General features: G+C 45.6%; 1 protein-coding gene across 15 annotated transcripts; it reads right to left on the bottom strand.

The window, feature by feature from the left end:
- Positions 1-68: 68 nt before the first annotated feature.
- Positions 69-23,629, bottom strand: picalma (phosphatidylinositol binding clathrin assembly protein a). Of its 15 annotated transcripts, none has more exons than XM_062453531.1 (25): positions 23,492-23,629; positions 23,136-23,349; positions 15,814-15,956; positions 14,555-14,630; positions 14,198-14,300; positions 13,953-14,046; positions 13,685-13,796; positions 13,438-13,544; positions 13,282-13,323; positions 12,283-12,368; positions 11,624-11,747; positions 11,021-11,139; positions 10,258-10,355; positions 9,080-9,232; positions 8,346-8,429; positions 7,860-7,940; positions 6,751-6,861; positions 5,904-6,035; positions 5,385-5,415; positions 5,198-5,297; positions 4,918-4,941; positions 2,969-3,028; positions 1,636-1,740; positions 971-1,075; positions 69-368 (listed from the first exon to the last, which is right to left on the bottom strand). In XM_062453531.1, exons 2-24 carry the CDS (start codon positions 23,263-23,265, stop codon positions 983-985), a joined length of 2,208 nt encoding a protein of 735 aa, XP_062309515.1. In that variant the 5' UTR covers positions 23,266-23,349; positions 23,492-23,629; the 3' UTR covers positions 69-368; positions 971-982. The 15 variants fall into 15 exon arrangements, with proteins under 15 accessions (XP_062309515.1, XP_062309519.1, XP_062309516.1 ...); XM_062453535.1 differs by having other exon boundaries at positions 5,904-6,002; positions 11,021-11,145; XM_062453532.1 differs by having other exon boundaries at positions 5,904-6,023; positions 11,021-11,145.
- Positions 23,630-23,911: the final 282 nt, after the last annotated feature.

Here is a 23,911-nt window from a genome sequence, read left to right on the forward strand (position 1 = left end):
GTGTGTGTGCCAACCCACCATCTCTTGATAAACCATTAGCAAAGTTTAAATATATCCCTTTCTGTGTTCCATGTTTCTCTTTACAGATAACAAAATGGGGTGAGTAATCTCTGGAGGGGGAGGAGGGAGGGGGGGGGGTATGGTAGCAAGAACCGTTTCCTCCTCAGACAAATGACTAAATTGGCAACAGTCATTCTCAAACATGGAGACTCCGGAAGGTTCCTCAGATGATTCCCTATCGGGGCCCAATATTCTCAGAAGATCTCAGAAGGGAAATCTGCTAATTTGGGTTTTGCTTGAAGGTTTTTGCCAATCGTATGGCTCAACTTCAGAGGGTCAAGTGTCCTTCAGGATTACATGAACTGCATCTGGGAAGAGAAATATTACATTGCTGAGTGACTCAAAATTGGTCAATGGCAACCAAAACTAATTTACCAAGCTTCCTGTAGTTGGCGACCAAGTTGCACTGTGGCCACACACACGCTCAACCCTTATTACGTCAAACCAAATATGAATGTGCTGTAAGTGAAGTTATGAAAATGAAGACAGCAATAGCAGGCTTGTAAAGTAGGCAAAGCAGATAAGGTTTGAGGGCTTGCATTGCAGCAGGATAAAGCCAACTCAAGAAAGGCTTCACAAGTCGAACTGACCCACGTGCACATTGTAAGGACACTTTAAAGTGTTTTTGCAATTCATCAACTCAAATAGTAAAACAACCAATATTCTTGCATTACAAATCTAGAAACGTCGTCCTGAGTGGACGTATGCCTAGAGAGAGAGAGACATCGAAGTGGCTTCTTCCATTTTATAGGTGAATCATGATACGAATGACTCATGTCGAGCTATTACGAGACGTCTGACGTGCATGTCTGTGAAGATCAACCAACCAGCGGAAACAGGCTGTTGACGAGACAGCGGGAGTTGCAGATCGAAGCCGGGGGTGCACGCACACACACACACACACCTGTACCTAAACGATGTTCTACAAGAAATCCTTGAGCGAGAGCTGCGCAAAGGGGTCCTTTCCTGGAGCTGGGAGAGGAGTGTGACTGGACGAACTAGAGGCTGCACAGGGCTAGGTCAGACAGAAGGGAAAGCCCTCAGCGGGATGTGGGAGGGGCCTACCTCCTGGACACTTGTCAGGGCACAGAGGTCCTACTGAACCAGCAGACATGTTAGCAGATGAGAGCGAAAGACTACAGGCGGAGGGGAGTGGGCCGTTCTCGTAAAAACTCCTCAAATCGAGAAATGGTGACATGCTAGTTTGGACAGTCATTTAGTTCTCGTGTGACGTAGGCAACAGTCAAACGTGCCAATATCCCTACACCTGGAGCTCGCCCCCAAACTATCTTTAGAGTGGGCGTACAGGAAATCCTCGTGTGCGGTGAACATGACGTGCTCTACATACCACAGGGGGGGGAAATGAGACACGAGGTGAAAGCAGTTCCCGTCGCGCAAGATCCCTAGCGCCATTCGGAATGGAACTCGATGGGTCTCGAGTCACTTGCAAAGCGACAGGCGAACGAAAGTGTATTCCAATGGCACATTTGTGAATCACGAGTTGAGACAGAATGGCACATTGGGGTATCCTTGGGCTCCCCCCCTCCCCCTCGTCCTTCAGCAGAGCCGACGTACCTGCGCTCCAGGGGCCTGGCCGAACGGGTTGGCTGGTCTCATGACAGGCTGCGTGTACATCATCGTGGGCTGGGTCATCATCGACATGGAGCCCATCTGAGGAGGCTGAAGACACACACACACCCACACACAAAATGTCACCCAACAACGACCTGAGAAAAAGCAGGCTTTGTGTCAGAGACCGAGAGCACCGTGGCGCTCCCACTTCCAGGTCGGACAACGCGTCACGGTTTCAGACAGTGGTGTCACATGCGACAACGTTCTGCCAGCACAGTGGAGTCCCTAATTTGACTCTGGTTAGTGACAACTCTTCCGGCTTTTCACAATGTAGCTGTAGACTCTGAGCCAATCATACGTGATCCATCTGTCTGGCGTGACTAGCACATGATGTCGTCAATCCTGAAACCAGCACCATGATATGTCAACCTTGCGTGTGTTTGTATTGAATGATCTCCCTTTGTGTGGGTGTAAAGACTACTGATAACAGGCAGAACAGCGTGAGTCATTATTTCAGTTCCTGGGCAAACTTCCTGGGATTCTTCTCCTGAAATGCTTCAGACGTAAAAGATGTGTCCCTCACAGTTACGTTAACGTAGTTTTAAGAGGAAGGGAGACTAGAACCGTTGGATTCATTCCACCTGCCTCAAGGGGAACTGGGTTAGCCAGGGTCATAAAAATCAAGCTTTTCTTCATAATCCGTTGCCAGTTTCAGGAGAAGAGCTGGCGCCATTAGCAGCACCAGCCACCAGGGGGCTCCCCTCGGTCCTACTGCCTGTACTAACACCTTCCCCTCGGTCCTACTGCCTGTACTAACACCTTCCCCTCGGTCCTACTGCCTGTACTAACACCTTCCCCTCGGTCCTACTGCCTGTACTAACACCTTCCCCTCGGTCCTACTGCCTGTACTAACACCTTCCCCTCGGTCCTACTGCCTGTACTAACACCTTCCCCTCGGTCCTACTGCCTGTACTAACACCTTCCCCTCGGTCCTACTGCCTGTACTAACACCTTCCCCTCGGTCCTACTGCCTGTACTAACACCTTCCCCTCGGTCCTACTGCCTGTACTAACACCTTCCCCTCGGTCCTACTGCCTGTACTAACACCTTCCCCTCGACTTGCCCTGTCCATCACAGAAAATGATAAAATTCACATATTGATATATAAATGAAGTTGCTTCCAAGGAATTACAGAAGTCAAATCACCGAAGTGCTTCGTGGGATCATTTACATCATTTTTGACACCATTCTCTTCTCGTCCGACTGATTTTTGTTCTTGTGTTGCGAGACAGGAATGGAGTTTCTCGATAGCCGGAAGACATCCCAAATGACTTACCATTCCATATGCCATCATACCCGTTGGTGTGGTTGCCGGGAACGCCATGACAGATGGTGCCTACGATGACAAGCAGAGACGATCACTCACAGACAAGGACTGAAGACTCACACACACACATACATTTGCATTGACACTGAACTGCATCATCTCATGACAAGGCCATTAGTCACAATTCACAGGAACAATTTCCAGATACCCTCATATCTTGTTATAATTTGAGGACAATTGCAGAGAAGCATATTATGCGTTATTCATGGATCCTTTTTTAAATAGTCTTGGCTGCTCCAGGTTTTTTAAATGCGTAGTCGGAAACAACAGCAGCGCAAAAGTGTTATGAGCAGAACTTAACTTGGTAGAGAAGGTTTGACGGTTTGTCTTTTTTTACAAGGCGCTTTTATGATTTATTGTTAAGTCAATGCAAGACACTTTTGTTGAACTGTTTTCCCCAGACCCAGCACAAGGGAATGCATGATATGTTCATCATTTGGCCTTAATTTGAGGAGAATCCGTTGAGAATGCGCATCGTCAACTTACACTTTGCCCAATTCGACTAATGAAGACAGTCAAAAGCTTTGTCGTGAGCCGCCATTTGGCTTCCGAAAAGTAGACAGGTGCAAACTTGCTGCAGGTGCAAACACTCAGCGAGCTTTTTGGCCCCGATGTCACTTCCCTTTCCAGGGACAAGACACCAGAACAGAGGTGTCACTGTTCATCTCTCAGCCACCACTTTAACCATTCGCATGCCACTCTCCTGTCTCAGTGCCATCCTGCTTCCTCCGACTAACGCGCACACAATCTGGGAAAACATTTGACGCAACCCTACTTTGTCAATACTAGCAAGTATTTTAAAGTTGAAGCGAGGGGGCAGGGGGGCAGGGAGACAGGGAGACATTTGAAAGAGAGAAAAAAAAACAGAAAGTGAAGAGTTAAAGTAGTAGCGTGCCTCAAAAGACGGAGTAGCGGTTGATGGCAGGTGCAGAGGTCTGCTAAACAAGACACAAGTCTTTAAGGGGCCCCTCTCTCAGGCCCGGCGGGGCTAACAGACCCAGATTTGTTCCAACATCCCTGTTTTTTTTTTTTCAAGGTAAGGAAATCATTTACTAGCTATCCAGTCATTAGGCTGCTGACTGCACATGTGCTGTGCCAGACTGTTGCCCTCTCCACAGACCGCACTTGTTCCTAATGCCAAGAGCCAGGACCTTTTCGCTCAAACCCCCCCCCCCCCTCCGCCCTGATAATGAATGGTTCTCAGCACAAGGAAACACATAAGAGGTAAAGGATACGGGTGATTATAGACCACGCTAATTAATGATGGGTTCTTACTTGCAAGAATCGAAAAGTTTACACTCAACCTTGCACTTAAACCCTGTCTGTGTCTAAAACCAGTTCGCTTCATGGACATGCGACTTCATGCCCCAGTTATCCAGATCCGACCGAGCCAAGTGGCTGAGCAAAACAGCAATCAAGTGTTGTCATAAGCACAAGCAGTCTTTGCACTCATAACATCCTTTCCAAAGCAACTTAACATTCTGAATCCACAAACAACCATTATCCACATAACCATTATCTCCTGGCACCTCACACAGATAACCACTGCTAAGGTTAACTACAAAACTAGGATATTTTTCTATATTGCTCAGGCCCATTACATTAAAAATCAATTATAAAATCATACATTTGATTTGTAACGCGCCCTTCTTGCTTTCTTGCTTCTCGCTAAAATGTACACGGGTGGGTTAGCTCTCAGGAACTGGAGATTTGAGTCAGGACTGGGCCAAAGCCTGCCACAGTGTGACAGCAGTGTTAGCTGTGCAGACCAGAGGTGTATTGTGGGTGGCAAGTGAAACAAGCCTCTTGGGGTCAGGCGTAAGAGAGCGTGGTGGGAGGTGGAGACGAGTGGTTAATGGAACCAAAGAGCAGGCCACGATTCAAGTGTCGGGACTTACGTATTGTGGGAAACGCACGGCCGTCTGTGTGTTTGTTGCCCCCGGGAGTTATACAAGCGCGCCCGGTACAGGAATGAGATGATAGCGTTATCCACAACGTTAAGACACCGCGACAAAACATTTCAAAACACTGGCTTTCATGGCTATGGTTTGGTTTCAGTCAAGAGAAGTTCTTTTGTTTACTCAATCCATAGTGTGGTCGCGCTCACGAACACAATCGATGCCGATCAAACCGACATTCGATGCCCGGATATTAGGATCAAGTCGTGTGCAGGCGTACCATCGCTGCTGGGTTCCATGTGGTTGAGGGAGCGGACTTTGGCTGCCAGTTGGTTCCACCAGTCAGCTTCTTCTCCCCAGGCTGACTCCAGTGAATATCACTACAGGACGTAACAGACACAAAAACAGCCGTCACTGACAGAACTCAAAATCAGCAGGAAAACAAGCGGATAAGGATAAACACTCACTTTTTTGCTGTGCCGTTTCCGATTCCTAGATCTGGAAAGGAATACAAAAATCGAGCAGGCCAAGTGAGCACAAGTCTAGAAATGCTCGAAACAGTTTACAGCCGACAAGGGAGTGGGGTCATTCCGAAAGACTGAACTTGAACCACTGCTGCGTCTAACACAGGCTAGTTGTCGTTACTACCCCTCTAATGACTTCCTGCTTAAAACACACTGCTTTTTGCACTGCATTACAAAATTGTATCTTGTACATTTGTATTTTTTGTAATATTTGTATTTTTATATTGTAAATTACGGCAACTTATATTTTATTTTATATTTTATTTAATTCTAATTCCACTTAGTACTGCTAGTTTATGTACCCCTAGTATAGATAGTCCACATATTAAAATTTTTGGTCCCTATATGTTTATTGTATGCACCTTCCTGCCAAAGCAAATTCCTTGTCTGTGCAAACTTTCATGGCGAATAAATACCATTCTGATTCTGATTCTACTGAGGTGCACAGCGGGTGATACGTACTGCCCACAAGGTTGGCCAGGGAAGAGTCCAGGTCGTCGGACACCAGTTTGCCCGACAGCTGAGTGGTGAGGTTGAGCCCCTGGCTGGGTGAAGAGGCCACTGTTGGTTTGAGGATGCCACCTAAAACATCATCTTAAAGAAAGGGGGCAGGGCGAGGAGGGGAGGGGGAGAGGGGACACAAGCAAGGGGTGGGGGTGAAGACATGGAAACGACACACCAAAACGCACACACGGGGACGAACAAACAAAAAACACGTAACGCCACAGACGAGACAGGAAGAGGATGTTTAACGTGGGCGAAGCAGGAAGCCGGGATCACATGTGAGACGGAAGACGAAGGCTGACTGCCTGAAGGAATAAAGTCAACTCACCCAGTCATGCGTTTGCCATGCAAAGCCAAGAGGGCCCAAAGGGGGGGGTTTACCCCGGGACAAGGGAGGAAAAAACAAAAAGGATTGTGAGATTGTGAGCCAAGCACCCAAAATACACTGTGCGCACACACACACACATTTTTATGACATGCACAGACGCTCAATTCAGGAACACTTGACGTAAAAATGCAAAAACCCCAACCAGACAAAACATTTGTCATGCAATATTTCCTCCCCCCCCCCCAGCGACAACACAGGAAGTCCACATTAAGATGGCCGTCGGCAACAGCATGCCGTTACACCATATCGCATGGAGACATCGAGCCCCGACGCGCAGCAATGACCCGCCTCCCCAGTCCTCTGGGGGGCGGCAGAGCGAGCGAGGCGCGCTTGCCCCCGCGGCTTAAAACGGGAAGTGCACGTTAGCACAGCAATGGAGGAGGAGGAGGGATGAGGAGGACGTGGGGGAACCCTTACCAGAAGGGTCCATGTTGTTAATGATGTTGCCGTTGTTGCCGAACACGGAGTCAAAGTCGACGTTGAGGCCTTGGGGGGGCTGCTGCTGGGGGCTGGGAGAGCCGGAGAACCCTGCAAGACAAACGAGGAGGAAGACGAGGGAGATTAGGAGACCGACACGGCACTTAAGACAATTTGACACAATTGAGACAGTCTGACACACACACACACACACACACACACACACACAGCCTGTACTACAAATAGGGCCAACCTAAAAATGTTTTACACTGTGAGCAGGAGAATGGCTTCCCAAACTGAGAAAGCTCGTAAACTTGAGCACTGGAAAGCAGCTGGCCAGCGTGGACTTCCTACAAGCCTGCCTGACAATGCCTGCAGCCTTAGTTACAGCATATCCACACCCACACAGCACATAGTGTGTGTGAGAGAAGAATCCCAAGAAATTCCACAACATTGAGAAGCTATTCCAACCAAATTGCTCCTTTATCCTATTAGTGGTGGAGCATAGTCTACTTCTGACCACCCAAACTGAGAAATTTATATCTTGACTTCTTGAATCTGACTTGAATTAGTCGGATTGCGTGGACTAGAATTGTCCTGCATATCCTGTCCTTGCATTATGCCATCTTGGTCGAGTTCTTTAAACAATTTCCACGCGTGCTTCTCAACGCTCTACTTCTCTGGACCAGATATTTCTTACTGACAACCCAAACATCAGTTATTTAGATTGAATTCAGACAGCTCATCTTCCTTTATTTGTGCGTCCCTTTTTACAAGCTAAGTCACACAAAGAGCTTCACAGTTTAAGCCCCAGATCAGTGCTTCCAGGAGGCCGAGGAGAAGGTTAAACGAGACCGACATCTACACACACTCTCCCACCAGCCTCTCTCAACCCTGGTCCCTGGGACCCCGCAAGTTCTAGACGTTTCCGTCTTCCAACACACCTGACTCGAACGAATGGGTGGTTGTCAGGCTTCTGCTGAGCTTCTGTAAAACGGTCACAACAGCGGGTCTGAATTGACAGGTGTGGACAAACCAGAAGAAGGGGCAGGCGGGGAGCCCATGTTCAGCCTATTTCCGTAGCGAGATGATGGGAGAGTATTACCTACCTCCAAATAGACCAGCTATGGCGGGGGGCTCGGATTGGAAGAGAGGGGTGGTGGGGTAAGGTGCAGGCCCACAAAAGGAGTCTGACACACCGCCAGAGGAAGGGAGCAGGAGGTGAAAAGGAAGGCAAAGAGTGGAGGGGGGGGGTTTAGAAAGCACAGGAGGAACAAGACCAGATTATGGAGAAGAGAAACGAGCAGAGCAGAGCAGGCAAGTAAATCAAGTCTGAATCTACAACGCAGGTATAAAATAAAAAAAACAGTATATTTTTTTCCCCCCTTTAAAAAAAAGAAAAGAAGATTATAAGAACTTATTTCATGACAAAGCCAAAAAAAAACTACACTAAGAATATTAGAAGGCAAACAGCACTATTGGAGGGGGGGAAGGCTCCTGGGGCTGCAGTAAACCATGCAGTCGCCGCATGCAGGGTCCTTAAGCGTTTCCTGCGTCCCAGAACACACAGCCAAGTCAGTTCTCCTCCAAAGTACCTGAGATAAACTGCTCTATCTGCACTGTGGAATCAAGATCAGACGAGACGGAAGAGCTGGGATCAAGAAAAGGATTATAATGATCTGGAGAATCAAAAGTCAAAAAGATAAAGGCTACGATGAGTTATGCCTTGAACGATGAATCTACTGGCGTTATGAAAACACTGAACATTTTTGTCCATCGATTGTCAATGAATAATCCAGCCTTGCCCCCTCCCCTTTAAGATTCTATATCCAGCCTCTCTGTATCGTTTTCTATGATAAAAACAAATAAAAAATACAATTTCCCAACTACAAACCAACCAGTGTCAATAGGTCTAGGGTGCAAAAAAGAAAGAATGTTGCGGTTGATTTAGAGTTGGGAGAAAAATTGAGCAACTCTCGTTCCACTCACACAACAAGCATCCAGAATGTCCAGTGTCCTCCTCTCCCTCTTCCTCTTCCTCTCCCCTCTCCCTTCCCCCTCTCCTCTCCTCTCCCTTCCCCTCCTCTCCCTCCCCTCCCCTCTCTCCCTCTCCTTCCCCTCCCCTCTCCTTCCCCGACCCATTCAATTTAATTAAATCTACACTTCAGTTGGTTCTCTACAGTACAGACCCCCCCCCCACACACACACACGATGGCCTTGTGTGGTGATGGACAGGACACATCTGACATGAGGCGCAAACGCCACGTATGAACAACAACAACAGCACACAAACGAACACCATGGAGGACTAACGGTAAGGAATGTTTACCACCAAACACTTCGTGAATCGGTGTCCTAGAGGACAAACCAACAGCGTCTGGGGAGACAACGGGTAGATGGACAGCGGCGACAACGGGTAGCGTGAGGAAAGGATTTAAGTTTGGAATGGAGTCGTCGACAGCATCGGGAGAAGTGAAAGGATCTATGCAGACAGAGAACAGTGGAGGGAAAAGGAGATAGAGAAAAAACAGGGAGATGTTAGAAAAAGGATGAATCACAGTGAAAACACAGCACGTGGTACCAGACGGTATGCAGGCCCGGATCACAAAACCATGAGGACACATGACTTCCTACTGGGGTGTAGAGTGAAACAAGCAGCTGAACTGATCCTGGACGTATGAAAAACACCAAACTCAGAAGCGACAAAACAATGTCAACGCTTATACACCAAAATCAAATCATCTAAGCCATAGTCTCAGTATGAGGGAAAGGAGTTCAAGATGAAACTACCAAGTCTACTAGTAGGTAAAAAGGAAAAACAGCGCTGCCAGTATATCGTTTGTGGGCCAAAGGTGGGAGAATGAGTGTGTGCTGCATCTAATCATGTTATCCTTATCCGTGTTTACTTACCATTGACATGAGTGATTTCTAAAGCACACGTTACAGGCCGTGCCACATTTTAAAGGGCCACCTCATTTGACTGGACTTTGCAATTCTGGTCAAACCCTTGTTTTGGCGAGTCAGGTGTCCGTCAACCCTCATTCAAGACCCATTTGGCTGCTCCTGGGTTGTGATTGTCAAGACATGATTGGCTGCTCCTGGGTTGTGATTGTCAAGGCAGTTCAGATAGAGCATGGTTATTGCAACCGCTGAAGATTGTAGCACAGGGTACAGATACTTTGTCCATACAGACAGTTAACATTATTCATACACTGAAATGATCAACCATTTTAACGGTTGCATAGAAGAACTGGCTCTGCATAGAGTCCACACCTGCCTGGGCCGGGGGCATTCCATCACCACAGTGTGTCCAATATTTAACAGCTATAGATAAATATAGAGGTAATCCACTTCCCAGCTTATAGATATTTCATGCGAGATCAGTTCATACAGCAAATGTGCACAGAGTGTACTGCACAAGGCTGTGGCTGTGTGTGTATCTGAGATGTCCCAGGATCAGCTGTGACCAATTGCCAGGGCTTCCAAGGACTAGCCAGGAGATCTCACCTGCCCATGTGCTGGCAGCAGGCAGGCCAGAGGAGAGAGGCAGGGCCTGCTGGAACGCCGGCTGGAGGTCCAGCAGGTCGCTCGCTGCCTTGGAAGTGCTGTGGTGAAGCGGTGGGGAGGGAAGGACACAAAAAGGCCAAAATCTTATTATCGAGACCATTTTAGACAGCACACCCAGGGACTTCTACACAACAGCATGTGGAGCAGGGTTCTTGTTTGATGACATACTGTGCAAAAGTCCTATACCAATTTTTTTTGGTGCCTATACTGGTCTAAACAATAGGTGAGAAAGCGACAGTTATGTAACGACGGTGTCACTTCTAATGGTTTCATAAAACAAATTTAAAAAAGGTACTTGGAATACACAGAATAAATGTTGGCTACTAATTGCAATTTTGGGATCCGTGGTTCCAATACGGAGTAGCGAATCGGGAGGCCACGGGAGATAAAGAGTGCGTGTGTGTGTGGGGGGGGGGGGGGTAAATGTTATTCACATTTTCGGAAAGAGGGCCTGACTGAACAAGCTCGACAACCACTATAGGAGGGATGATGACGCTTGATGAAAATTACAAAACGCCGTATGAATAACCTGATGGAGGTTTGCACCTGTCACACAAGAGGCTGTCGAGTCCGTGCCTCAACGTATTTAACGGACTAAAGATATCTCAAGTATTTGAATCGTCCGATAACGGCACGTCAACAGTCACCTCAAGGAACAGAGACGGCGAGGAATGCCAGGGAGAGAGAGGACAAGAGTCTTCACCTATTTGTAGAGCTGGGTGTGGAGAAGAGGTCGATGGCAGGAGTCGCATGGACGGTGCCCTCTCCCGTGGACACGGGTGACACGGTGGTGTTGGGGTTCTTCTGGAGTTCCTTCAGACGCTGCTCCTGGGTGGAACCAGTCCAAGTTATCCACGAGCCAGAAGCTCAGTGTTCCAGACCCATTTACACATTCCATGTCAAACCAGACATTCAAACCGACAAGACGCGAGAGCTGCAGAAACTAGTCTCGGGCAAGATGACTTTCCCCCTTAAAAGCGACTTCATCCACCTACTCTACTCAAACCAATACAATTAGCAGCCTATTCAATCAGGTAGTGAGGAAAAAATAGCTAAACCACCTCTGGAGTTTTGCACTTGACAGAGGATTTGTTCAATGGACCATGAAAAATAAATAAAAGAAGTTGTGTGTATTTTGAATGTTCATACTCATATGAAAGCCGAATAAATAAACAAACTTATTTATTATTCGGTTTTTATAGGGAGGAGGCGTTTGGGGTTGAATGGCTGGACGTACAGCTGGAGGACATCCTAGACTGGGCATGTCCATTCAGAGACACGGAGGAATGTGGACGGGGAGACGTACCTTCAGAGCTTGCAGGCGAGCCTGCTCTTCCTCCAGAGCAGCCTGTTTCTCCCTCTCGTCCACTCTGGTGAAAGATATGCCAGTGTTGGCCAGAGAGGAGACGGCATTGGAGAGAGTGCTGGCCCTGGAAGAGAAAAAGAGGGGTGAGTTTGTAGGGTAGGGAGGGGCACTATTTACAGACCATTTAAAAAAGATGCTGCACTGGTAAAAGAACAGTTTCACAAGCTCAGTAAACACTTTAACAGTGTGCAGAGGTACAACAACTCTTGACAGAATGTTGGCAGACAAAGAAAGGAATCCTTTTATAGACAGACAGGTTTGCCTTCAAACTGTTCTTCCTGTAACAAAAATGTGGACCTGCAATGCGGATTGACAAAGGAATTGGGCCTCAAGTCACCATAGGTCTTTATCAACAATATCTGGCCACGTTTGCACACTGTAAAACACTAAACAACTCTTTCTGCATATGAGTCAACATTTTCTGTGAAATGGACAAACAGCTGTAAGACATTCTGGTACTGTACGTAAAACTGTAGGACAACGAACAGTTTATAACCTCCTGTATACACACACAGTGTAGGCATGGCTGCCAGCCTAGGTCTGACAGGAGTGCATGGCCTTGGGCAAGTAGTTAAAAATAAGGGGGAAAACCTTTGTACCTGCTGGCTGCTGTGGAATCTTTCACTTTCTTGCCCTCTAAAGAAGCTAGGTGTTGCTCCAGTGCATCTAAGAGACTGGAGGGGGCCTGGAGTCATGGAAACAACCAATGCAGTCAGTTCTAAAGGCAGAAATTCCGAACACAATAATAAAAAATAAAAAAATGTTATATTCGAACGAGAACAAAACACAAAAGACTATTTTGCACAAGGGAAACTACGCTTTAACACGGAGAAAGAGTTAGATACAGATACTTACACAAACTGTGTACTGGAAATGGAAGGATGCAGAATATAAAAGGTGGTAATTGTCAGAGAGATAAAAAGGAGAGGTGTTGGGAGAAACAGAAGCTAATATTGGATCAGCTAGCCATTTAGCCTTCAGTTCCCAATACAGTCCAAATGAATGATAGAACATATATTTGGTATGGTTAATGCACCCTCTGACAAGAGGCAGCAACTATATCGTAAGTATTCAAATAAGAAAAAGGTTTTATACCAGACAAACAGAGTCGTCCAAGCCAATTCAACACACTGACCTCCTTACAGTACAGTACATGATACAGGTAATGTGTTGAGTCATTTGAACCATTTTTGATGTAGGTCACACAAAAGCCCACCCCCTCTTTCAACTGGGCACTGCTTGCATCCATCCCCTAACTAGGCCTCGAGTCCACACCTTTATTTTACTGTATGTCGTGCAAGGTTAGGGGCAGGAGTCTACAGTTTCCCCTGACAAGAACGGGAGCAAAGTGCACTGCGTCAGGCCTGGCGAGCAGAGCTCTACAGCCATGTCAAGAGAAGAGAGGGAGGTTGTCTATGTATGGGGCTATTGACGTGGTGGGAGACTTTTGGGGGGACAGCAGCATGGAGAGGCTGGTCTGGGGCAAATTGAGGCCTGTCGAGGCAGCTCACGCTAATGGGGGGGGCTGCAGGATTCAGAACAAGCGTCAGCCATACTGGGTTAGGAGGAGCCAGAAGGAGCAAAAGCCATGATCTTACCTGGGAGAGGTCTGGGATGTCCCCTCGGTCTATGCCTACTTGCTACAGATAGGGGGCAGAAGAGAGAATCAAACATGGTCCTAAAGTGGAGGCTAAAATTATCCTTTTTTAAAATGTTTACATTGATAAACTGCCGAAAGGTGGCGATTCGATTACCTCGGCTACTTTGAGGAACTCCGAGATTCTCGTCATTCGAGTTAGGAATTTCTTGTAGATGTCGAGGCCTTCTTTGCACTGGGTTTTCTTCATGTCAAAATACTTTTCTGGAGTAGAAAAGTCGAGAAAAGGCATTTTTCTTTCAGAAACCAACCAGACAGCGTGGGGAATGGGGGGGGGGGGGGGGGTCGGTAAACAGTCTGCAAACTTAATAAAGTCATCTTTGGTGGGTGCTGGAAGCTCTCACCAAGAAGGTTGATGATGCCCTCGTTGTAGGCCGCAAACAGTCGAATGGCGTCTTTGAAAAGGAGCATGAAAGCTGCGTTGATCACACCATTGGTCAGTTCATTGGCATTGACCTAAGAGACGAAAAAGGGATATTGAATGTGAATCTGGGATTGGTCACAAGTCACCTGTCTTCAAAGCAGAACAGAGGGCTATAAGGAAATAACGTTGGTATCGCAGGGCGTACAGAACAGAACAACAAGGAAGTGTTGATGTCGACTGAAACTCACGTTGAAATCAAGCAGCGCGTCCATCTGGTTTTGGATGATGGGTATGGTCTTGAGGAGTTTCTCTGTGTTCATGGTTCTCATCACGCCATCCGAACTACGGAAACGCAGAACCCAAAGACGGGGGGGCCAAATTCAAAATGATAGCCCCGTTTCTCAGGTGATGGCCAATTGTTTCTCAGGTGATGGCCAATTGTATTTCATTTTATCTGGGATCCTTCTGAAAAGAGCGGCATAGGTCTCCTTACCCTCTTTTTACTTTTGTGAAGTCGAACGCGACTTGTCTGTAAGACACGGCTTTCTCGTTGAGGTAGCGGCTGTACCTCCTTATGAATGTGGACATGTCATAGCCTAAGGGGAAAGAGAGAGAGAGACGGAAAGGTTACCGTTTTATCTGAACACTCGATGAGATGACAAAAGTCATTCGGAAAACTACACGCCAACTGAAAACACTGAGGTCAAGGGTTAGCCTTCACAAAAACACACACACACCTCCGGTTGAGCGTCATGTGCCACTGAGACTGACAGCTCGCCTGGCACATTAAGAATATGTCCTCCTTAAAGCTGGTGGGACAACACAGTGGGTGCTGATAGCATGTACTTACCTTGTAAGCCACTTTTGTCAAGAAAATTACTCAGGTTGAATAGAGTATTCCTGGAAGCCAAGTACTGTATAAATCTCTGCAACACAAAAAAGTAAGGGTTAAAGTTCCACATACATGTTGAAGACAAACCAGTATGAAAGAAAGCCACCATCTTATTACAATTTGAGAACAAAAACATTGAATATCTTCCAAAAACCTACTGCTTCTAACATTGGTATCTTGCTATACACTGTTGTAGCACCATCTGGCAATGCAAACCAACTGGGCAAAATGCAATTGTCACATGACCTACCATCAACCATTTTATTATTGTTTTGTTTTTTGTGACACAGAGCTCAGGTAAGTTAAACTAAACTTTGCACGATTGTTTGTAACATATATTGCTGGTATCAAGAAAAATTGCAGAGGGCCTTCAGATGTGAGAATTATTATTAGTTCAAATGGAAAATGGGATAATGTACTTAATTTCTTAACTTTTGACATTTTAAATACAACAAATGACCTCACTACTAATTCATCCCGGCGCCCATCTCTCAATAATGTCTGCTGGAAGCGTGTTATTTGCGTTTAATGCATGTCGTGACTGTGCATAAGGACAAAGGGAAAAGACAAAATGCAAAACAGAACTGAAGTGAACTGAAGGTAAACAAAGTTGAGGTCTGGCGATGACATCACCATGAGATTAAAGGTCCTGCCATTTAGAACACAAACACGTCATGCATTACACCTCGTCTTGCCACAAGGTGTTTGACATGAACGCTTGTCTCCTTGTCCCAGACAATCAGCTACTGCTTTCAGTCATTCACATCAAGCATAATATGATTATGATGATATAAAACACCAGACATTTTCTCAAAAAGTAATATACGAAAGAAACTTATGGTCATTAACTTGAATTGAATTTCAATCCACCATGAAGGTAGGAATCAAAACCTTTGCGGTAGTCTATCATCCTTAGGGTCATTCCTTTCCAAAACATTGACTTTGTGGTGGCTGTGCAATCACACCTAAGATGGCATTAAATATAAAACGCCCAGCATTTGCACACCTTTTGCCAGATATAGTGGATGAACCTGTATACGGCATCTTAAAAGAAACCACTTTGCGGTCCAGGATGCTAATGTAAATCACTTTTGCCCAGTAATTACCGCTAACACACCATCACTAACAAAGTTGCATTTCATGACATAAACCACAGGGTTTCGGTTGGGGGGGGGGGGAGGATTGTCACTGGGCGTTTGAAGAGGAGCTGTGCTGACCTCGTTGCCGTAGACCATGAGGTGGTGTGTTGCCGTGAGCGACTTGAAAACCACCACCCAGCTGGTGCTCGCGGTCCTCTCGAACAAGGTGTCAGCCAGCTGGGGTATGTTGACGTTCATCTCATTGGTGCACTGGATCAGGTCTGGAGGAAGTGGAGGGAAGGAGAAATAGGTCATTGTGTGTGTGCCATTGTGTGTGTGCCACAGACATATCATTGTGTGTGCTTTTTTTCCCTTTGTCGTCAAGCAGAGAACTCGGTGGAGTGGGTAAACATTTCCACACAGCGAAGCCGAATGAATCAATAACAAACTTCCTGGTACTACAGGTTACCTTCATTTTTTTGGTCCCCAGTGCAGGTTCACAGAGGAAACAACCTTGTATGTCCGAAATCAGAAAACAACTCAGGTAAGGTAGCACTGGGGGTTTATCAGAGCAGCGGTTACAAGACCTCCAGCCTAGGCTTTTGCCTTTGGCACTGCTCCACAGCCATCTGGCCTATAGTGAAAGTGGAGGCCTTGTGGCCTCTCTGCCGTCAGTGCCATGAGACTGTGCTCTCGTGCCAGATCTCATCAGGCCGTCCATACACCCTCGAATAAGGTCCCTTACAATCTTGCTTTTTCAAAATCACACACCTTTATGTGCCGAGCATGCATGCCAGAACATGCAGGGACGGGCGCATGGCTGTTGGTGGTCGCACAGATGTCTGGTCTCTCCCATCGATACGCATGTCAAAATCATTTTAAGACTGCATTTACAGAGATTAGATGGTGTGGTTGCATATGGCACGACTTCTAGAAAAGTCTCATCGAGGTACCTGCGGTGACATTTCGTGAAAAGACAGGAATATGTTCAATTCGGTGCTTGCACTGTTGAAGCACTTGTTCCCTGGCTTGTTTATGACATGGGTGGTCCACAAAACATCTTACTCGACTGCAGTAGCCATTTTTACGCAGACAATAGGCCAGCCATTTGACAACAAAAGGGCTTTTCAGACCTGACAAATGACAAAGTTGGGGTCAGGGGGTTCCATTCATCCTCTGCATCAAGGCATACAGCAACAAAATGGTGTCAGGAAATGAACTTGACGTACATTGGAATATGTGGCAATGATGATTTCTCTGATCTAAACAGGCACCAGCAATTTAATTTCAAATTTAGGGATTTTGTTTGATAAAAAAAAGGGACATTTCTTAATATGGTAGACTTCAGCAGCTGCTCTGCGCTGCACTAAGGGTGGACAATATGAACTAACACGAAGAAAACACCAGTCCACTATGCTTTCAATCGACTGACACTTTTGGGGGAAAAAAGCTTTTTCGTACATTTTGTTTATCATGATATCCACCAAATGGCTAAATCCATATCACGGCACATGGTCGTACCGGTATCCACGTTCATACCGCCCACCGCTACCCCCCTGCCCAAATCGTCACACACCAACAGGCCACCTGGATCCCTCCTGGGTTCTCCAGTGTCATCAGGACATTCACAGAGGAAACGTCTTAAGCATAGCAGAGGAAGGAGAGGCACAGGTGAATTAGTGGTCCCTCTTCCTGTTCAATATGCCTTCGGCCAGAATCACAACATGAGTCCACAAGTGGCAGGCAGAGCTCAGGAGGGGGTTCACACACACACACACACGTCCAACCTGAAGCCATGACACAGTACTATGAACTGGTGAAAGTAGGTCACGTCTCTAGGCGAATTCAGGACATATTGTGCAGACTACATGCAACACTTAAATTTCCTCGAACCCCGTTGTGCGGTAATATAGGCTCATTCACTGATTTTCTTGCCCAGTTACAGGCAAACCATGTGATGACTGTAGGGTGCTGTGCCAGTAATATAATATTTAAAATCAACCCATGCCAAATGGAAGCTTGGCGGACAACATCAATAAATATTTGAGCATTCTTTATCTCAGAGTAAAAAAAGGAACAAGTTCCCAACAGGTCAATCTGAATTCCTATTTTAAGAAGGCCTTACACACACAAAGACCATTAGCCTCGATGTCCAATGAAGCTCAACCAAATACGGTAAACATGAACACAACCGCTTCTCTGAACATGGTTCCCTTCATTGGGACACGTATTTCATGACACAGCTTGTGAAATTGGGCGTGTGAACCTTACACCACACGGATGACCTATTGCTGTTCGAAAGCAAGAAAAGAACTCTCGTCTCAGCTGCAGGATGCTTTTCACTTCCTGCATTTCAAGACCGGAAACCACTTTGAAATCAATCTGCCCTCCGAAAGCCCATTAGTGAGGGTCCTTGTCTAGCGGCGTCTCCTGTCACGTTTTGTAATCGAGCAAGAAGCACGGGAGCGATCTTACAGAACATCCAAGTTCGACTACAAGTATTGCCAGAGTCAAAACCTAGGACACGGGTTTCGTGTGACTTTTTAATGATTAATTGTTGTCTCTGAAAAACGATAGTGCGTAAACGTAAAGTAGACACTGTAGCACCGAATATAGGACAGGAAAGGATACGGGGAACCAGGCTTGGGGGGAGTACATTACAGGATAAATGTCATATCAAGTGTACCAAGTCAAACTTTTTACATGAGCCAAGACAGCAGCATGCCAGATTTGAGTAGGAATGCAAGCTGACAGTGTGCAGGGTTCGAATCTGAAGCAGGCAAGGGGAAGTCAGAAGAAAGCCAGGCAGCTGGTGGGAATCAAACAGCTTGAGATACATCGTCAAACCATGCAGAAAAGTCTGCGGTTTGTGTCTAGAAGAGTCAGAATCCTGATGCACAGTGACAAAGACAGGGCTTGCACTGGTTCAAGGCAGAGAGGCCTGCTTTGATAGAAACAGCTGTAAATACAGACAAGCATAAACCAGGAAATAATAAGTCCTACGAAAGTAACCCACAAGAGTGCTACATTGCACAATTCCCACTGCAGTCTTTTATTTATTTAATTGTATCTTTGGCGACCATGAAATGGTTCATTTGACATGGCCTATTGCTTCTCAATGTTTTGTAGAGTGAAGTTCCTTAATACAACTAGGGACTGTCTAGCCATGACGGGCTAAGGATGAACCAGCTGACACGAATTAGCCAAATTTTTATGAAGTAAACGTGGTAGGTTAAACACGGGCCTTCAAGTTGACCTGTCCCCATGGTAACACCACCAGGCAGTCGTCAGAACACTGACAGGAGCATTTCCTTCCCATTCTCTTGGGAGCAGCTTCCACACACACACACACACCCACACACACTTCCAGTACAGACCCAGCACACACAAAAACCACATAAAGACTTTTGCTACTAGTCACAATGGGCGAGTTTAAAAAACTGTTTGCAGTGGAATCATCATCCCGCGCTGTAAACAACATGAAGTGTACAGTATACAAAAGAGATGGCTTAAGGAACTTTTAAAATAAAAGTTCCCATGTTACATTACAAGCCATTCCTTTGGAAAATACATCTATAAACATGGGTTAGGAGGCCACCAGGGTCGCTTCTAATTACCAGCAATTTGTGGTAAAACTAATTGACAGCATGGGGAACACAAATACGCAAATTACTGGACTACATACACTGCCAAAGGAGTAGCCTATTTTATTGGTAGTGTAGGTTAGTACATTTGAGACGCATGATTTTGTCTAAAGGCATTTCTAGAGAGTATTTGTAGTTCAATGTCTTGTTGGGTGAATCAGTGATGTGGTAGCTTTCATTTTATTATCATCATGTGGGGCCATGCAAGTTCACAAACCCTGACACACACACACACACACGTCTCACACACGATCAGCCCCATTTTGTGGATTTACATGATTCAACACAACGATTTCCTCTTGGGTGTTTTCGACAGCAGCAATATTACGACCAGAGGAAGTGATAAAAGGGCCTCTCTACAGGCCCCGCACACCCAGACCACGAGACAGCTTTGAAGCCTGCCATATCTCCCCAAACCGTTTCTCTAAGTATGGAATATTCTAGACAAGGCAGCAGACACCACCCATGCGGAATGCAGATCAGAAACGAGCCTCGGCCCTTTTCAAAAAGCGAGCCACGGAAGCTCAAACTGAACGAAGGGAGGACAAAACGCTCGAGTCCCACGTCAGATTCCCAAAGCGGAAACACGCATCACGAGTCAATGGAAATAGTAGAGCATTAGTAGGGTTTCCTAGAGAGCAGTGACTGCAGCTCTAGGTCAAGAAACACAGCTATGTTCCCTGCACTTTGAAACCAGCCACTTCCCTTAGCTAAACAAGAGGCCGCTGAGAATTGGTGGGGAAAAAAAATATATAGGTTACATGGCGAGTCCAACACTCCCCCTCGAGCTCTGAATGGTGGCACTGGTATTCTTTTGACGGGAGCTTTGCATCATGATATTGAATCTCAAAGCCCTTTCAGGAGGTACAGTGGTCTCCATTTAGCTGAGCAGGCGCATGGGTGCGTCAGCACTCTTTTTAAAGGGACTGTCATTCGATACGGCTGCAGTCACATGCTCCTAGTGGTCTGCGCTCCGCATGGGGGGGTTCAGGGTGAGCCTGTGGGCACACAGCAGCAAAAGTGTCTCTTGGGCCGGCGGGCATTGCCCACCACTCTACGGATGCCTCGAAGCTTCAAGGGATATGACCTATCGGAGAAGTCGACCTCCTCATTTACACTTGATTAGGCCGGCAACATTACTTCATGTTGGGCATCATGAAGGTGCCTGTTTAGATTTGGCTCAAAACGACAGCCCTGCTGGTTATCAACAACCATTTTGACTTTTATGTACATTAGGATTAAATGTTAATCCAAACAGCACAGCAAACAAATGTATATATGTTTCAAGTTTAAAATCAATATACCAAACTAGGTACACAAAACAGAACAATTGAATACCGAGGTCTTCTGAAGGAATCATTCCAGTCACCAAATTATGCAATCATTATTTTACCAATTATTTTGTCAAGTGCATCGCTTACATTTTCATTGCTTTATCATCATCCTTTATACATCATGTTTTAGATGCACACACGCACACACAATATTAATACATTATATAATGAACTTCCACAGTAGTCCAAACTACTCATAGATGAAACACTTACATATTTGAACCTTGCACTTTGAGAACCGAGTAATAAAAGTTACGCAAGAGCTATTTAAACCATACAAATGACAAACAGGCACTCAAGGTTCCATAGACTGTTTTCTATTTGTACAGCTTGTTTTCAACAGACAAACTTGTACCATTTTGGCACTGAGGTGGAGCAGAATGTTCTAAACCCTCTCTCAGGGCTCATTTGAATCGAAAACTGAATTTTGTTTTGAGATATTATTAGTGTTCAACCTTTAACTACCCTTGTTCTCTTTGGAAGCGTTTTTTTTTTTTTTTACATTATTTGGTTAAGTTTATTTAGTCCTAACAGGGCAGTGCTAAAGAATGTGCACACTGGCCGGAAACCCAACCCAAATCAAAAAGGAGCAGGAGGAGAGGGACGAATCTTGCGTAAAAATCAGACGGGCGGTGGAGGAGGGGGAGGGTGCGTCACTGCTATTTCTGTCTGAGAGGAAACTCCAACACCAGTGTACCCAGCACTCCTGAAATACCTCCGACCTTTGTGACATTCCTGCTAACTCCCTTCTCCCGTCGGCTCCGGCAAAGGAGCAAGAGCTTGGAGAGGCCCACTTCGCCCGCCACTCTCAGGACGCACCAATCGGCTGCTCAGCAGGGTCAGAGGGGTACGGCACCGGGCCCCTCCGCCTCACACTCCATCGGCTGGCAGTCCCAGACATACCCTTCAAAACACCTACTGGCATCGCACGTGACCTTCTTTTTTTAGAAAGCCAATACTATAATTAGCAGTTGACAGGAAATTGGTCGGTGTCACCGCTAAAACCAAAGATCTGCATGCATCATGTGCGAACACTTGCCGATGTGAGGCTTGTCACTCAACTGTTCCAACGTGGAACCAAAAAGAGGAAAGCTATTCCCATGCTTACTGGGGCCTTGTCCTTACTTCCCATGGTAGGAAATGGGACAAAACATTGTTTTTAGCAAGAACCAGAGACAGAATGTCTGAGATGATAGATTTAAGGAGCCAGAGACATGGATGTAATGGGTGTCCAATTGGGGATTTGGGCACCATTTATCCTTAGGGTTGATAACACTACTGGAGCAATAAAATTGGAATCTTGGAATCTTTGGGGATTATAGTCAGGACCTCAGTCTTTGGACATTCTCATCTGAGAGCTGGGCTCATCCATAAAATAAATTCACATTACCAGGACTAGCATGGCAAGGGCAAAAACAAGGAAGAATGCACACATCAAGATTAACCAACACTGTACATGAACTCACTTTACACTCACCATAAACCTCGACACAACCTAATAGAGCAAAGGGTAAGACTAATGCCTGCTGTCATCCAAAAGGTTGACCAACTGTTATTGCAAATAACTAACACTCAGTGATGGCCACCTAATGCTAACAACCCCAATGTTGTCCCAAACTGTATAAAAGAATACAGAGCTGTAAATTCAAATCACTGCATAGTAACTAACATTCATGAATACCAATTTTGTGCAGAGTGGCTACCTTGTGTAACTTAAAGCACTGTGATTATTGTACAAATAGAACACTATCCCTTATATCTCTGACAGGAAATATAGTTTGTGTTTAACATAGCATGACTATTCAACTGCAACAGGTAGTGTGTTGTCCAAAAAAAACTTGAAGGCAGAATTAAAGTGTTTGTGAAACGGTGAACCAATGCTCCACTTACAACTAAATCGTCTACAAACATCGCTCACAAAGATCTAAATAAAAAAGCAAGCCTTTTGATAATCGTTGGTTTATTTGGGAGAAGATACGAGGGTTAAAAAAGACTACTGTTCTCCAACCGAGGTATGTGACTGCCTCAAATCCGTAGTCAAATGTCAGGAAGTTCAGTCGCTGTGTAAACGTTTACTGTTGGCATGTCATCTTTGATCATATCACTGTTTGACTCTAAAGGGAGTCTGGCACAGTGGTTATATCTCATAAAGTTAGGCTACATAGTATGCTATAAGTCTACGAGGGTGGGATAGTTTTATCCCCGTTATCACGTTGTTTATACATGACCGGCATGTGGCAAATAAACGTAAAGTTTCCAGCGTAGTTTTAAATGCAAACCAATGGTATTGCTTACTCACAATTGTAGGAAACAGTGCATTGTTATAAGAGTAGGAAACACCGGAGAAAAATGGCTTAAAACTAGGCTCTAGTGTCTTTACATACAGGCCTCGGCCACTGTCTAAACATTGTCTTTATCATGGATATCCTACCAAATCGAATGAAAGGTAACAATGTCACAATTTACAGACGATAATACTCACAATCCAAATGTTTCTTCTTTGGCCCCATTATCTCATGCGTGGTGGCTTTGCACACAGTTTTAGACACCGCAGAACCAGTGACACTATGCTGTGCCGCGGTTATCCTATCCGTTATGCTTTGCCCAGACATTCTTGTAGATTTGCACAATGAATGAGATACAATGTTTCAAATCCAGCGGAATCGCTATTGTCCTCGGTTCCACGGATTCTCCACCTGACACAAGACAGAGGAAGCAAATTAGACGATAGGCTACGTCTCTCGTGTATCCAGATGACAGACGCAGCCCACACCCGCGACTTCAGATCGTTAATCAAACTGAAGTTTGTTTGTTTATTTAGACAAAGAATATACGAACCCAGAGTTTTGACTTCTGTTCAAATCCAAATACCCCTTCCCTTCTTCCATGCAATTCTTGTTTTCTCACTCCCTCCCTTGCACGTTCTCGTTGGGTTCCACCGAGGAAGTCTATGGTCTGTTTTACTTTACCTCCCCCTGCTGGGTTTAAATGGACTTGACGCTTGCAAGAAAATGGCGGGTGTAACTGTCTGAAAGAAATCAATATTTAACTGGATCTTTTATAATGACCTAACCTTATCTAAAAATTGTCAAGAGTGTAGCCTAAACATTGACAGAATGTGTGTGAACTAGTCCTGAGAAAAACATCCAACACCATCGTAGTTAAATTATCTACACTGGTATTGTATGTGAGATAAGTTCAGTTTGATTGGACTAAAGTACAAAATATCTCACCAAATAACATATTGTATTACATATA

This window comes from Osmerus eperlanus, chromosome 27 (genome assembly GCF_963692335.1).
Source record: "Osmerus eperlanus chromosome 27, fOsmEpe2.1, whole genome shotgun sequence".
Taxonomy (NCBI): Eukaryota; Metazoa; Chordata; class Actinopteri; order Osmeriformes; family Osmeridae; genus Osmerus; species Osmerus eperlanus.

Coding starts and splice junctions, on each gene's coding strand:
- picalma (XM_062453530.1), bottom strand. CDS start 23,265: ATGTCTGGGCAAAGCATAACGGATAGGATAACCGCGGCACAGCATAGT. Junction 12,369..13,281: donor ACATCCCAGACCTCTCCCAG/GTAAGATCATGG, acceptor CCATGACTCCAG/GCCCCCTCCAGTCTCTTAGA. Junction 9,233..10,257: donor TGCTGCCAGCACATGGGCAG/GTGAGATCTCCT, acceptor CTGTCTGCATAG/ATCCTTTCACTTCTCCCGAT.